This window comes from Leptidea sinapis, chromosome 18, assembly GCF_905404315.1.
Source record: "Leptidea sinapis chromosome 18, ilLepSina1.1, whole genome shotgun sequence".
Classification (NCBI taxonomy): Eukaryota; Metazoa; Arthropoda; class Insecta; order Lepidoptera; family Pieridae; genus Leptidea; species Leptidea sinapis.
In genome coordinates this window covers 9,438,195-9,453,528 of record NC_066282.1, presented here as the reverse complement: position 1 = coordinate 9,453,528, position 15,334 = coordinate 9,438,195, and the positions used below count along the sequence as shown (strand labels likewise).

The 15,334-nt window shown below is 34.9% G+C and overlaps 1 protein-coding gene across 2 annotated transcripts in view; it reads right to left on the bottom strand.

Moving 5' to 3' along the window:
- Positions 1-15,334, bottom strand: part of LOC126969590 (mitochondrial uncoupling protein 4) — a 41,698-nt gene that overhangs the window by 8,835 nt on the left and 17,529 nt on the right. For both annotated transcript variants that reach the window (XM_050815132.1, XM_050815133.1), the window contains exons 2-4: positions 10,993-11,132; positions 8,939-9,015; positions 6,597-6,792 (exon numbers count right to left, since the gene is read on the bottom strand). In XM_050815132.1, coding sequence (XP_050671089.1) covers positions 6,597-6,792; positions 8,939-9,015; positions 10,993-11,095 — 376 coding nt within the window. In that variant the 5' untranslated portion in view covers positions 11,096-11,132. The remainder of the gene's footprint in view (positions 1-6,596; positions 6,793-8,938; positions 9,016-10,992; positions 11,133-15,334) is intronic.

Below are 15,334 nucleotides of genomic sequence, written 5' to 3'. Positions count from 1 at the left end.
GGGTGGTTTCCATGCCATAATGCGAAAAACAGCGTCTACGTGTAAGCAGTAACAGCATCCTAAAGATGATTGCTGCCAGAGCTGACTGTTCCTTCCAGAAACACTGGATACAGTTAGCTCTAGGTTTATATATTAGACTTATAATACTAACATAGTTCATTAGAAATATTGTTACTAATACATTTACTAATATATATCGAGATCTCTCTGAATTAGATAAATAAATTAAGGTAGAAACGCACTACAGACGCGCCGCAAAGCTGCATAGACCGGCGTGATTCTCTCCTCTACAGCAAAGTGTATTTATTTGGGATAACTATAGCACCTAAAGTTACGGATTACTGCATTTACTTATAATGATAATTTTTGGCCAATAACTTTTAATGTAATTTTTGCGAGGCACACACAAAGTTATCTATAAAAAAGTATAGTCTGACTAACATAAATACTTACCTAAAGTATAAACGCTTAGAAAAAATATAAATAGGTAACATAAATAAGTGTGTTAGTAACTAAAAAATATTTAACTTAAAGTAAACAATGAGAATATATAATAAAGAATATTTGATTCATAGTAATGAGATAATGAGGTAATTAAGTCGCCCCCAGAATGAGAAACATGGTTTTTGCGGCAATAAATAATTTGGAGCTTAATCATCGTAATCCCTACAGTGTGAAGGGCGAAAACAAAAGACTAGACGAAAATTATGGGTTATTGTTAACTTTATACGCCTTTTTGCTTTCGTAAGCACACTTTTATGCGAAATAGAGGGATTGTATGATTTGTCATAGGTTCATACAATATGTTGTGATTTAACGATTCGTGTTGTAATTTGTATGATAGGCAACTGGTAGACACATGTTTTGTGTACGGCCACTTTAAAACCAAAATAAATCATCCAGCCAATTTACTTTTTTCAATTTTATTATCTTACAACGAACCGAGAAGATATATACGACTTGTATTTTGAATAATAAATACTTATAAAATATAATAAAACGCAGTGTATTGCGTAAGTAATTACAAGCGAAACCTTAAGCCTTCATAATAAGATTATATCTATTTATGAAGCAGTAATTAATAATTATTACTCCATGTTTTCAGAACATTTTAGATTAGCATTAAATATTGCTTTTAATAAAACGTTGGCAGTAACTTATTAAATCAATTTATTAGTTACCTTTATCAAAACAAGAACTAGTAAAAAAATAAGGACTCCGTCTCCGACGTCCGGACACGTTACATAACAGTGTAGCACCAAACAAGCCGATTAACGTGTAAATACATAGCCCCACGCACACACTTACACTACTACAGGCCAGTCGTCGTCTGTGACAGATCAGTTTTGCGTCTCAATAAAATATTTTAAAAATGCCGTCGTGCGTTGTGTACAAGTGTAAAAATAATACTATATAAGTATTTGTGGCCATATAATATGACTATTAAAGGGAGAAAAAATTGTGTAGCTAGTATCCACCGTAACCGCACACACACTAGCATAACGGTGCTTCACTTGCTAATATCAGCGCGCGGAGTCGTTCTTTTTTTACTCGTCCGTGTATCAAATGATAAAAAATTGCGATACAATAATACTTACAACACACTAACTATACTTAAATTACATAATAATGATAAATCCTCTAAAAAAGAAGGCATTTAAAATAAATCGCAGACAGGTTTTATAATCACGCCTTATTTTATCATAATAATCATAATAATATACCTACTGAATAATATTATGATACCGTAAGACAATCGCTTTTTTTATATAATAACCTCGCTTGACTTTAGCTGCACTTTGAGGCGCAAAAATAAATACCTAGTTCGATAATGAGTGGATACGTACGGTACACTAAGGTCCGGTTTCCACCAAACCGATGGAGTTGCGTAGCGTGGAGATGTGAGCTCTGTATAGCAGAGATGTGACTGTGGGAGCTCGAAATCAGTCAAATACCAAGGGAAGGGAGGCTCCTTTGCACAGGAAGCCGGCTAGATTATGGGTACCACAACGGCGCCTATTTCTGCCGTGAAGCAGTAATGTGTAAACATTACTGTGTTTCGGTCTGAAGGGCGCCGTAGGTAGTGAAATTACAGGGCAAATGAGACTTAACACCTTAGGGGAGAGCAGGTAGGATTCCTACAGAGGGAGCATTCGTACAGTGGTCATATTATTACTGTCCAACGTATTGATGCGTTTATATTTATGTGCGTGACTCCCCCGCTTATGGGTATAGTCTTACCGCGAGAGCGGCGAGGTAGTACAACTACGAAATTCGTTGGAGCGAGGCGTAACGTGTTTCCACGGTGCGTAAGTAATTTTTTGATATACCTTTGAACGTGTTTAATACCAATTTTTTTTTGATCAAATTGTGTGCTAATTTTTTATGGCTCATGAATAGATGCCGTAGTTTATAATGTCAGTGTTCATTTTGGGCTAACTTTGACGGTTATTTTTATATTAAATTGGTTTGTCAAATATTTGGATTGGGGCACCTTCGTACAGTTATGAATGGGGTGGATTCACACTGTACGAATGCTCCCCGTTGAGGTCAGATAATGTGATTACTAAGACATTATTTTATTACAGAATCATACCGCGAATATATGTGAAAAGGCAAGTCCCCTACTAACGGGAGAGGTGGCTGAAGATAAGACCCAGATGTATATGTGCAACCACAAAAAGTCATACCTGAAGAAATGGATCCTAATCAACACAGCAGCTGTATCACCCTCTTTGCTGTCAGAGACATTTGCCATAATTTTATCAACTATACGATTAATAACGTTAGAAATAATCTGACCCTAAATTAGACAGAAATGCATGGAAAACATCAAAGAATGGAATATTGCCACTAAATTCAAGAATATATTATGCTGATACTACTGAAAAGAACAGATTGAGACAGGAAAATTAAAAGACTTGAAGAAGACGAGCATGAGAGGAAACAAAGAACCAGGGAGATGAAACGCGCTCTACACTTGCTAGCAGAGACAAATATCAAAACTAAACCAAAGAGACAAAAGTTAAAGAGAAAATTCTTGTTCTTCCTTACAATAGATGTCTGAAGAGCATGATATTTACAATGAAAATCTTGTTACGACGGAAACCATGAAAGAATGCTTTCTGCCGGTCAAATTCGAAAAGAAAAATCTGTTCTACATTATATTGGACAAGTGGTAAGATAATATACCTCCGCTGAATACAAAGTTTCAGTACTGAGATCTAAGCAAAGTACCTGGAAATCCCGTGTGTGTACAATGTGCAATAAAAGATCCATCATCTATTGTTTGTGTGCCAATTCGTAGTTTTGATTAATAAATACCAATGAGTATATAAGTAATATTGATTGATTCATTAAGGAAATAAGAAAACTCTATAAAAATTGTTTTACTATTTTGATTTAACGACAAGTGTTCAATTGTTTCATATTTATAACTACTAAAGTGTAAAAAAAAAACAATATTGTTAATTACTACTGTCATTAAGGCCAATTCTGAGTTAATTTTGATCTGAATAAAGCTTACGTTGAGTATAAATTTAATTTTAATCACGTTGTACGGAGGCTCACCACTATGTACGAATGTGCCCCACGCCGTGTATGAAGGTACCCCGCGTAGGGGTTGCATTCGTACAATTTTCATTTTTTGGAAAAAGCACCACAACTTGGTTATAAAACTTCGTATCAACATACTAACTATGTATTATTATAGCCAGATATGCTTGTAATATAGCAGTATTAAATATATTTTCAAATAGCTATAATATAATATTTTACAAGCCTTAGAGTAAAAAGTGTACGATTCCTACCTGCTCTCCCCTATGTTTCAAGGTGACGAGCGCAATTGTTGTGCCGCTCAGAATTTTTGGGTTTTTCAAGAATCCTGAGCGCCACTGCATGGTAATGGGTAGGGCGTATCAATTACCATCAGCTGAACGTCCTACTCGTCTCGTCCATTATTTTCATTAAAAAAATTGATGTCTACGAAAAGAAGACGTCATGTGGTTACTAAAGTTATATTTTTATTTTCTTGAGGAAGAGGAATTAGGGGTTGAAGAAACACAACAAATTCTACAATATTTAAACTATCGACGAAAACATGGTCGTCATCCATTTTGCAAACTTAAATGAAAATATAAAAAAAAGGATTGTGTTGTTTTATGAAACCACGGTAAACGTGAAACGAACTAATTATACACTATTCCCTGCTTTTTCTCGTTGATCAGTTTTTTGGACTCACTAGCTGTGTCGTTGATTACCAAGCAAATAAAAGTTTCACTTTAATAAATAACAACATTGACAAACAACATTTACATTAAACACTGACAAAAACAAACAAAATAGCGCGAGGCACAGGCACAAATGAGTAATAGTCTTTACCCTACACGGTCAGCTACTGCGAAATATAGGCGCCGCTCGACCGTCACGCGACATGCAACACACAGACGAAAAATTTTGAGACGATGTAATAAAAGTTTCACTTTAAAAACCTACTTCAATCTAGACTCGACTCAACAAGCACTAAAAGTGATAAAATAATTTTATTTATTATCGACTATATTATTATGTATAACAAGTGTTAATGCAATTCTATATGATTGGTTATCAAAACGCATCTCCTCTCCTCTCCGCTTTAGTGGAAACCGGCATGACATACGTATGCGGGGTATGAAATGGTTCAAATATGAGTTAGAGCTTAGGTGTAGCGGGCAGTATAGTATAACTGTCTTATTCATATTGACTTAGCGGAGATTTAAAACATCGCTAATATACGCTTGTTAAAAAATGGTATTCATAATCGCTTAATAGGGCTAAAACGCTCATAATCTCTTCGATAAAGATGACGTGACTTATTGTAATTAGGACCCTGCTTTAAACCTATTTTAAGCACTCGAAAGCGAAAAAAACATGGCCGACATCGATCAGCTTTTCGTTAAATAATGTGATAAATAGCTTCCCGCTCAAAGTTGTTTTGTTGTTGATTTTTGAAGTTCGAAATTATTTTGACATCGACTTTTGACAACTGACAAACCATTGTCATTGAAAAGATGTATGTTTCCATTGACAGTTCCGCATTAAATTAGTTAAAAGCATGTTTTTTTTTGTACGAAATAGCAACTATAATAGAGCAATCTATAGAGATTATATGAGATTAGACGTATTAGTTAAGGGAGATTTATCTAACGAATATGAATAAGGAATTTTATCGCACGTTTGATAGGCTTAAAACACGTTTTAACTAATATAGCTTTATACCTTCGAAAGGTGTTTTATTATGAATAAAGCAGTAAATATTTACCTCAGAGTCTATTTCACATAATATGTGATGTCACAACAATATTAACGATTGTTTTGATGTTGAAAATACAGAGTGAACGTAAACGTGTGCTTAAGACAACATTTTTATCGGAAGTAAAAAACTTCAAGGCAAGGTTAATTAATAATAAGAAATACGACAGTGTTTTGTTCTTTATTTACCTACTATTCATTATGATTGTGTAAAAATTACTCTGGTAACTTTTGCTCTGTCCGACTGTCATTTGTATCGTAGGTACCTACTCTAAATAATAATAATTATTGTTGTGTGTGTTGTTTTGTGGCACTTAACTAAAATATGAAATAATTTTTTTTTGAGTAGAAGAATAAACAATTTTTACTTCATAAATATTTACATTATAATTACAGTCTTTAATTTGTTACGATTTTATTATAATATTTAGGTACCGAGATTAATTTCTGAAATGTCAATGCATTTCACGGCTTTACAATAATTGTGAATGCTACAGAGAAACTCTATTTGATTAAATATATAGGTAGTGAACATTTTCCCCTTATTCATAATAGTCTGCTAACTTAAAGCATTGCTAATTCTCACTCTGTCTTCTTCTATTCACCTAAGTCAGAATGAGAAAAAACACTCCTTAGCGAATGTTTTAAGTTAGTGGCCCATTATGAATAAGGGGGTTTGGAAATAAGTACTACTTCGACTACCTATTCTAACCAACCCAACCCTAGACATTTACGGCCGTTTTCAATAACCTATCTATACTTAGTTTAACTTACTAGAAGTAGAAAAATCTACCTTTATCGCTTACTTACATTTCAATAACCTATCGACATCAAGCATTGGACTATAACTATATTGGATAATTGGATATAGCTATGGATTGATAAGATCTTGTAAAAAAACGGTGACAGCATTGCATCCGTAACTAGAGATACCTACTTTATTGAAAACGGCCGTTAAGAAGTATCACCAGTACCATTACCAGTATCCACTATTAGTCCGGTCAATCTAGACATTATATTATTATTATATTTTATTAATACATTTTTATAGATAATTTTATGATCTACAATTTTTATCTGGGGTATTTTTGAGATAAAACTTACAACTTTGCTGAAAATCGCATTGAGTACAAAATTTTCTCTACAAGGGAATGCTAGCTTATGCCTAAAAATGTATTTATAATTATGTTCTGAACAATTTTACTGACTTTTAGCTTGTTGTGATTTTTTGCACCTTCACTGTCAATTTTTGGGCTAGATTGACCGGACCAGACTTAAAATAGATAGACACTTTTAACCTGTCTCACCCACAGAAGCAGCACCAAGAGACACTTTTCCATTCTCATCCTTACAATAGCCTCTGAACTGTTCGTAGATGATGAGCCTACTTCCAGAGTAGATGGCGTGACGCTGGAACATCGGCATAAGTCCACTCCATAGCTTTAAAACACCTTCATGCTTCGCTATTCCAACCGCTGTTTTTATCATTCCATGATTTTCCAGCTGAAATCAATCCATATAAACAACAACTAAGTCATGTCTGTCTTTGATAAAATAAACATGTCGGTAGTTCTGGAAGAGTATGATAAAATAAAATTGTTAGTAAAAAAAATTTGGGGTTAATCAAACCAGATATATTTTACCTAGGTATGTTAATGTATAGGGCAAATGGACGTGGGAATACATGCTACCTAGCATATTAAATAACTTACCTAATATATATATATATATCTATAGGTACACAACCATTATCAAAAATAAAAATTCGTGTAAATACGCATTTAAAAATATGCAGAGAAAAAGGGGATTTAATGGCTGGTGTTAACTGTCCTTAATATGCATGTTTATTAGGTATTTTTTTTTCTTTTTTCATCTTTTGTTATTTAACAGTATAGCTTCTTATGTATAAAAATAATATATTGATATTAATACTTATTAAGTACATTCGTTGTTAGCGAAGTGATGCATTTGCACCACGCATAAACCTACACAGGTTTCTGTAGCACATCTTAGTGTTAAGATTCTATTTTTTTGATTTAGCAACAATAAGAACCTTGGCGGCCTAAGAGTCAAATTCAATTTTGAAAGTATTTTAGTAAAGGTCTGTGCAAAAATATTGAGTCGCGTCAATAAAGTCAAAAATAGGGTCTCATTGGCGGAGGGTACGGGGAGTTCCAAACATGGGTTATGTAATATACTATCAATGCCGATTCACTGATAGGTGAAAAATGGTTATAAAAATCTTTTTTTATGAATATCCTTTGCTCCTACGGACCACAAATGCGCAATAGAAGTATCCACTTAAAATAAAAATGAAAATTGAATTCGAAAAAATCAAATTGCTTGTTGTTTGTGGTATGAGAGTATTGACCATAAGGCGCCAAAAGACAATCTCACTCTATCTTGATTAAGGAAAGTAGATTGTAGGAAGGGAAGCCATTCAAGAGTATAAGGGCGGATCTACATTATTTAAAAAAAGCGGCCAAGTGCGAGTCGGACTGACCCAGGAAGGGTTCCGTAGCAGCAAGTAACATAATATAAAAGTTCTTGTAGTTTGTTGTTACGATTTATAACCTATTAAAAAAACTACTAATTAAATCTCGTTGAAACCAATTTTCGGTAGAAGTTTGCATTGTAATGTAAATCACATATATTGTTAAGTTTTATCATTCTCTTATTTTAGAAGTTACACATTTTACCACTTTGGAAGTGTCTCTCGCGCAAACTATTCAGTTTAGAAAAGAAAGATTTTAGACACCATATTATCATTTTTGAAGACCTATCCATAAACAAACAGATCTAAGTATGAGGACCCCAAAATTTATTGTTTTGTTTTCTATTTTTTCGTGAAGGTCTTAATGCGGTTCACAGAACAACTAGTTACCAAGTTTCAACAGTATAGTTCCTATAGTTTCGGAGAAAAGTGGCTGTGACATACGGACGGACAGACAGACAGAAAGACATGACGAATCTATAAGGATTCCGGTTTTTGCCCTTTGGCTACGGAACCCTAAAACTACCTACACAAAAATATTCAATTATATTTCAAACTATATCTTCAGATTGTGTGTTATATTAAAATAATAAAAAATGTCTATAGTATTTTGGTTTTCTAATCCGTGTAAGTTTACACATTTTGTAAGACATTGTTTTGACATAGCGGAAGGTAACAAGTTTATTTTTATTAATATTAGCCATCAATATTTTTTCAATATTTTTTTCAAATAAGATCAATATCATTATTATCCAAATTATGGGAGTTTTATTGAATGTAAATTCCGCTAAGATTTGTCATAAAAGACTAATTTAAAACTGAAAAAACAGTTTAAGAACTGTGAACAGTTCAGTCTCCTGCCAGAATTTATGTCTGTTTTGATACACAGATCTTAGAAGAAAAGTTTACAATTAGGTCACAGTACGCTCCGTCTTAGTTCGTTATCTGATGCGTCATGCGTACTAATATCACTGTTATGGGCATATATTAAAACACCTAACATCAGGTGGGCCATCGGTTTATTCCATAGAAATGTAAATACGGGGAATTAATCAAATATTAAAGATCCTATTTTCGACGTAAAATTATTAGATAACTAATATTTTTTTATTAATTAAATGTATGGTACGGGTGGCAGCCCTATAGCACACATACCTTGAATCCATGCTTAGCAGCAGCAACCTCGGATTGTATCTGAAGCCTTGTCTTTGTCAAATCAAAGGGGTAAGTAGCTGGAAAACAAAATTTGGAATAAATTTCTAATTTAGATTATTTTTTGTTTGTTTTTTTTTTTCAAATCACATACCCTTGTAGGTGTGAAGTCAACGTTAGGAATACCGCGCAGATTAACGAAATATGCATACCCTTACTTAGCTGGAGTTTTATTGTAACTTAATAACATCATCGAAACCTCTACATGGCATAGAATCTTCAAGGCGTACAAGTACTCTGTTAGAGCCTGGAATGTAAGGCCTTACGTAAAGCGCTCTTCCGGTAGCAATGGAATCACACAGCTATATTTGTACAGTGGCCATCGGTAGTCTCACAGCAGATGCAGACTTTACTGGGGCCAAATTTGGCTAGATTTGGCTTCATGTAGGGACAATATCAAATTCGAGAATCATGCTGGCGTTTTAATTGACATTTCAAACCGAATAAAGCTATGTTCAAACAGAGGCGAATAACGGAACGCCTTTTAGAGTAATTCGCTCGCTGGATTAGCCTCTCAAACTGACGCGACTTCCCGCGTGTCATTTTTGGTTCTTCAGTGGAGAAACATCATGCATTGTGAGATCGAACAATCCCGCCGGGCGCCTTGTTTCGCTTCAACTTGAGCGACAACTTAATAATACTTAAAATACTATAATATCATTGGTATACTCCATACAAGTTAGCTGACACAATCGGCGCGAGCAACTTGCGTTCCGCGTCCCGCGCGTTATTCGCCTCAGTTTGAACAGAGCTTAATACCAATTTACTTTGAACATCGAAAAATCTTACAAACTTATTTGGAACGCTTACGCTCCTCTTTTTTCAAACATATGGGATTAAACATATGGATTCATTTAATTAGCTAAGAAATGCAATGAAGTTTTAAAAGCGCTAAATTGAATCCACAAGGACGTAGAAAGAAATTGTGGCTCCAAAAGTTATTACACGTCATGATGTAGAATATGTAAAAATATCAATATGTATCTAATATCTGTTAGATACTCACATATACTTTTTTTTTTTGCTTAGTTTTTCTATATTGTACCTTTCGTAATAATACAGTAATTTGTACATAGAATAAATATTTGTTGGATAAATATTGAGAATCAAGTAAGCAATTTGCTTAAATATTGGTAGGTCAAAAGTATCGAGATATTCTGGCGAAAATGCTAGAAGAAACTGATTGCAGTAGGATTATGATAGGACAGTGACACTTGGAGTTCTATACTATTTACTACTAAGATAACTAAGAGAGTGAAAGAGAGAGAGAACTTAAGCCTACTCTAATAGGTAAAGAATAATTTATTTTTAGCACTTGATGTGAGAATTTTCATTAGGAATAGAATTGCCGGCTATATAACGAACGGTGCCAAAGAAAACTAAAAAAACGAAATAAAAATTTGTGACGAGTGAAATTTCGCTGGATTTCGCACGCCACCGCTCTTTGTATGTAAGCAAAGGGATTTTGTAGGCAGAAAAAGACACTGAGACGAAGGGCCGCAAAAGAGTGAGCAATAAGCAGACTTGTAAATTTTTATGTAAGAAGAGGATATTGAGTGTTGAGAGCTTGATGCTTCGCCTGACGTCAAGTTATCACAACACAATTCGGGAATCACAGGAGCCGGTATTTAAGAAAGGTGTACTGGCTTTTTGAAGGTAGTGATGTCGTGCGTCTTGGAAACACTGCTCAAAGAAGATCATTCCATACTTTGTACCTGGAAGAAAATTCCTGAAAAACGTACAATGTTCTCCATTGCATTCTAATGTGCTACACATCCAGATGGTGGTATGATATCACGTGATGTGTAAATATGAAAATTGGCGGCAGGAATTATCTCAAACAGCTCATTGGAACAGTCTCCGTGACAAATCCGGTAGAAGACAACATTTAAGGCCGCCAGTTTCTTCGAACCCAATTAAACTTTGCCTTCCAGATAGGCAGTCACTCGAAGTTCCGAGAACCAATACTCCGGTACTAAACTTATACTATAGATTACCGGCTTCTGCCGCCCAGGCGCCCAGCACAGCCACTAGGTATCGGGCGTACACAGAATCTGTAGCACTGGCAGCCGGGTGGTCAGCGTTCCGTAGAACCGGCATCCTTATCTGGTTCTGAAGTCCTCACTGCCCATAATATCTGCAGACAATAACGGTTTTTAAAGTTTTAGCAGCTTTACCGCTATGATATAACAATTTGTGATTCAAATGAAATCAAAAGTTATGTATCTATGTAGGCCAAAAAATTATACCTTTTAATGTCTAACACGTTTTACTATTTACCACCAGTTCAGAAGTGTTGAGCTTTAATGAGAAGATGTGGCAGTCTCAATTACACATTGAACCCTTCTGCGGCATCTCAACAAATCTTGACACATCAAAACTTAGCACTTTATGATCTGAAGCATCATTCCAGGTTGAACCCATTCAAAACCCTTTGCTCTGTGCTTCCTCGGGGCGTAAAAAGAAATAGGGTCCCAGGCACAAGGGTGTCGGGAGTAAGGGCTTTCTATAAGTGGGAGAGTCACGCTGCCGTCTATGTTTTGCATAGGTTAGTGTCGAGGACCAGAGTCCATACCTCCCCCTCTAACGGAGTATGACATGTCATGCAGGTCTCTCTCGGGAATCATCGACCAGTGCCGGGAGAAACTTGTGTCTTCTATCGAGTATTCTCTCGAGAAGGTCGCGGAATGGGGGTAAATTGAACCTTGTCCAATTTAACCACCACAAGACTCATATTTTCGCGTTTACCATTAAAAACCCCATTGGTATCACCACTTTTCGACAACACTTCCCTAAAAGCCTCGCCTAGTATCGGAATACTTGGTCTCGAAATCTTGAGCGATTGCAAAAATCTAATTCAAAAACCCCAAATCACTAGGACTAAGTAAGGAGAAATTACGCATTCTAACCAGGACACTAACGGGGCACTGTAGATCAAACAAATCCCTCTCAATCTAAAGCCTCACAGATTGCAGAGCGTGTAGATTCTGTAAAAGTGCAGATAAAATGCCGTTACACATCCTCTCTAAATATTTTCCTTTAATTCTTCAACCAGGATTATAACATAACCCACATTATTCAGGAAACCCTAATCTTCATAAAGAGTAAATTACTTCACAAAAAGATCACTGGTTTGTGAATAATACGAAGGCCGTCCTCAATGCCAAAAGACCATTTACTATTTGTTACGAACTACAAATGAACAGTCGCTCAATTCATGAAGGTTCATCTAATTTGTTAGACCTTCAATCTATATTGGCCTACACCATCCAACACCAATAAACATGTAACTAAATACCTACTACAAACAATTGAAACTGCGTCCTATTTAGCAAATACCAAGCTACATATCGTGCAACGGAACATAAACGACAATAATTACAAATAATTTTACACTACAATAAGCTTTAAACAAGGTAAATATATTTTTCATTACTCATACTCGGAAAGTAATGTTGTTTTGATCTGATTATTGGGTGGAAAATGCTGCTTCCCTCCACAGGGAGGGAAAAACTCATACAAATTACTTCCCACCTAAGGGCTGGAATGAACTTTAAAAATAGAACTGCTGTCAGCTGTGAAGAATTTTATGTAAAAAAAACTAATTAAAAAATTTGACTTTCTAAACAGCCAGTGTGAACTTAGCGCAAACTTCTTTGAGCGGAATAAGCTGCAACAATTACGCGGTGAGTTCCATATTTATTTAAAAAGTCGACTTAAATTGTCCTAATTTGACAATTAATTTAAAAAAGGTACTACTAATATTAATATATATAATCAATGAATAGTTTAGATAAACAACTACTTTTATTTTCCTCATATTCGAAATGAAAAGTAGAGTGTTTAACACGGGTAAAAGAATCAATTCCTAATCGGACTATAGCCGACCTCGCTGCGCTCGGGTGTCTAAATACCTCGGGAATTGATTCTTTCGACCCTTGGTTAAAAATCTACTATTTCATTTCTCATGCTCGGAAAGTTATGTTGTTTTGATCTGATTATTGGGTGGAAAATACTGCTTCCCTTCATAGAGAGGGAAAAAAGGATAAAAGCATAAAGAGGAAAAAAACTCATACAAATTACTTCCCACCTAAGGGCCGGAATGAATTTTAAAAATAGAACTGCTGTCACCTGTGAAGTTTTATGTAAAAAAAAAAATCTGCGGCCATGTAACTTTCTAAACAGCCAGTGTGAACCAGCGCAAACTTCTTTGAGCGGAATAAGCTGCAAAAATTACGCCGTGAGTTCCATATTTAAAATTTAAAAAGTCAACACATATTGTTCTAATTTGACAATTAATTTTAAATAGGTACTACTAATATCATTATATATTATCAAGAAATAGTTTAGATAAACAAATACTTTTATTTTCCTCATATTCGAAATGAAAAAAAGCGTGATTAACACGGGTCGAAAGAATCAATTCCCACTCGGACTATAGCCGGACTATAGTCTGATTACCTCGGGAATTGATTCTTTCGACCCTCGGTTAACAATCTACTATTTTTCTCGACTCTTCCATAGCTATTCAAAAATTTAATTTTATCGTTAGGGCATACTTGTACTATTATATATTCTTTGGTTAGGGATCACATTAGCTGAGGCTTTTTTAAGAATCGTGAGAAAAAACTCAATAATCAAGGTTTCGCTCTCGGCAATTTCCTCCTACAAAATAGTACACTAAGAAAAACAAAAATATAAAAAAAAAGCAAAACAGAGAGACACAAACAATAATGATAGTGATCTATTTGATTTTTTTTTTGATTTAGGGTTAAAAACCAAGGAGTAAAGAACCGAGAACAATTGCTATGGAAAAATGGCCTCTAATAATTCCTCATAAGACGTACTATGAGCAAGCGCGCCGTGGTCACTTATCCGTTCGCTAAATGAATCATTTCATTAAATTCTCGTCCAAACTCCAAAGTAAAGAAAGTACCTAAACAATTTATTTGAACATTTTCGCGACTAACTGAGGCTGTGCTGGGCCAAGGGTTGCCAACCCCACTATTTAATATAGTATCCTACTATTTAAGGTTATTACCTACTATTATTTTAAAAATATATTAAGGTAGACGAAACTACTATATTATCTCAGCATATAGAACGCATATTTTCTGTGATGCACAAAGTGGAAAGTTGAGCGCAATAGAGCCAGAATTGATTCAGACCAATTTATCAGTTGGAGCAGAATTAATGGTGTTCTGTAACATAATATATGGGTTCCGTTTAAATAAAATGCTCTCAATAAAAAGCTCAAAGCAATAATTGAAATAATCATAGAAATTATTTAATTTTTTTTTAATCAATTCCCTGTCTATTTATATTTTTGGGTACTGAATCCTAAAATATATAGTATTTTCGGTCTTAAAAAAAGTTGGTTCGATCTACGTGAGTGCCGGTAGACAGTCGGGCATCTCTGAGTTATTAAATGACAATAATTTTATCTATACTATAATATAATAAAGAGTTAAAGCTTGTGAGGTTGTAGGGATTATCTCTGGATTCACTGAATCGATTTTGAAAATACTGTTACGAATAGAAAGCTCAATTATTTGTGTTCTATTAATCTTTGCTAATAATTGAAACTAAAATGCTGGGTTGCGTAGTAAAATTTTGTAAAAATAATACTACAAGATATAAGAAAGACATTGTGATCACATAATATCATCAGTAAGTATTTTGTATTTTATTTATTTCAATATAAAATAACACGAAGCGTATGTTACAAAATTTGAAAGATGCCATTGAGTGTCAAGATGCCGTGCATACAAGCATTTAATAGTTGCCGTAATAAAAAAGCTATTGTTCTTAGGTAGTGCGGTATCTAGTTGCAGCGCAGCGGAGACCAATCCATAATCTAAGTATTTAGAGTACATAATATTATGCATGTGGCAGCATTGTAACTACAACAAATTGTACTGGTAACACTGATAAATGCGGATGAAATCGCGTGTAACAGCTAGTGATAATATAATTTTGTCTCAGTCTGCCTATTAATTGTTATTATTTATTACTGAAACAGTATAATGCTTATACACATTATTGCTTCATGGCAGAAAAAGGTGCCGTTGTAATACACAAAATCTAGCTTCCCACCTTTTTAATAAAAAGTTTTTTTTTTATGGAATAGGAGGAGAAACGAGCGTACGGGTCACCTGGTGTTAAGTGATCACCGCCGCCCACATTCTCTTGCAACACCAGAGGTATCACAAGAGCGTTGCCGGCCTTTAAGGAAGGTGTACGCGCTTTCTTTGAAGGTACCCACGTCGTATCGTCCCGGAAACACCGCACAAGGAAGCTCATTCCACAGCTTCGCCGTACGAGGAAGAAAGCTCCTTG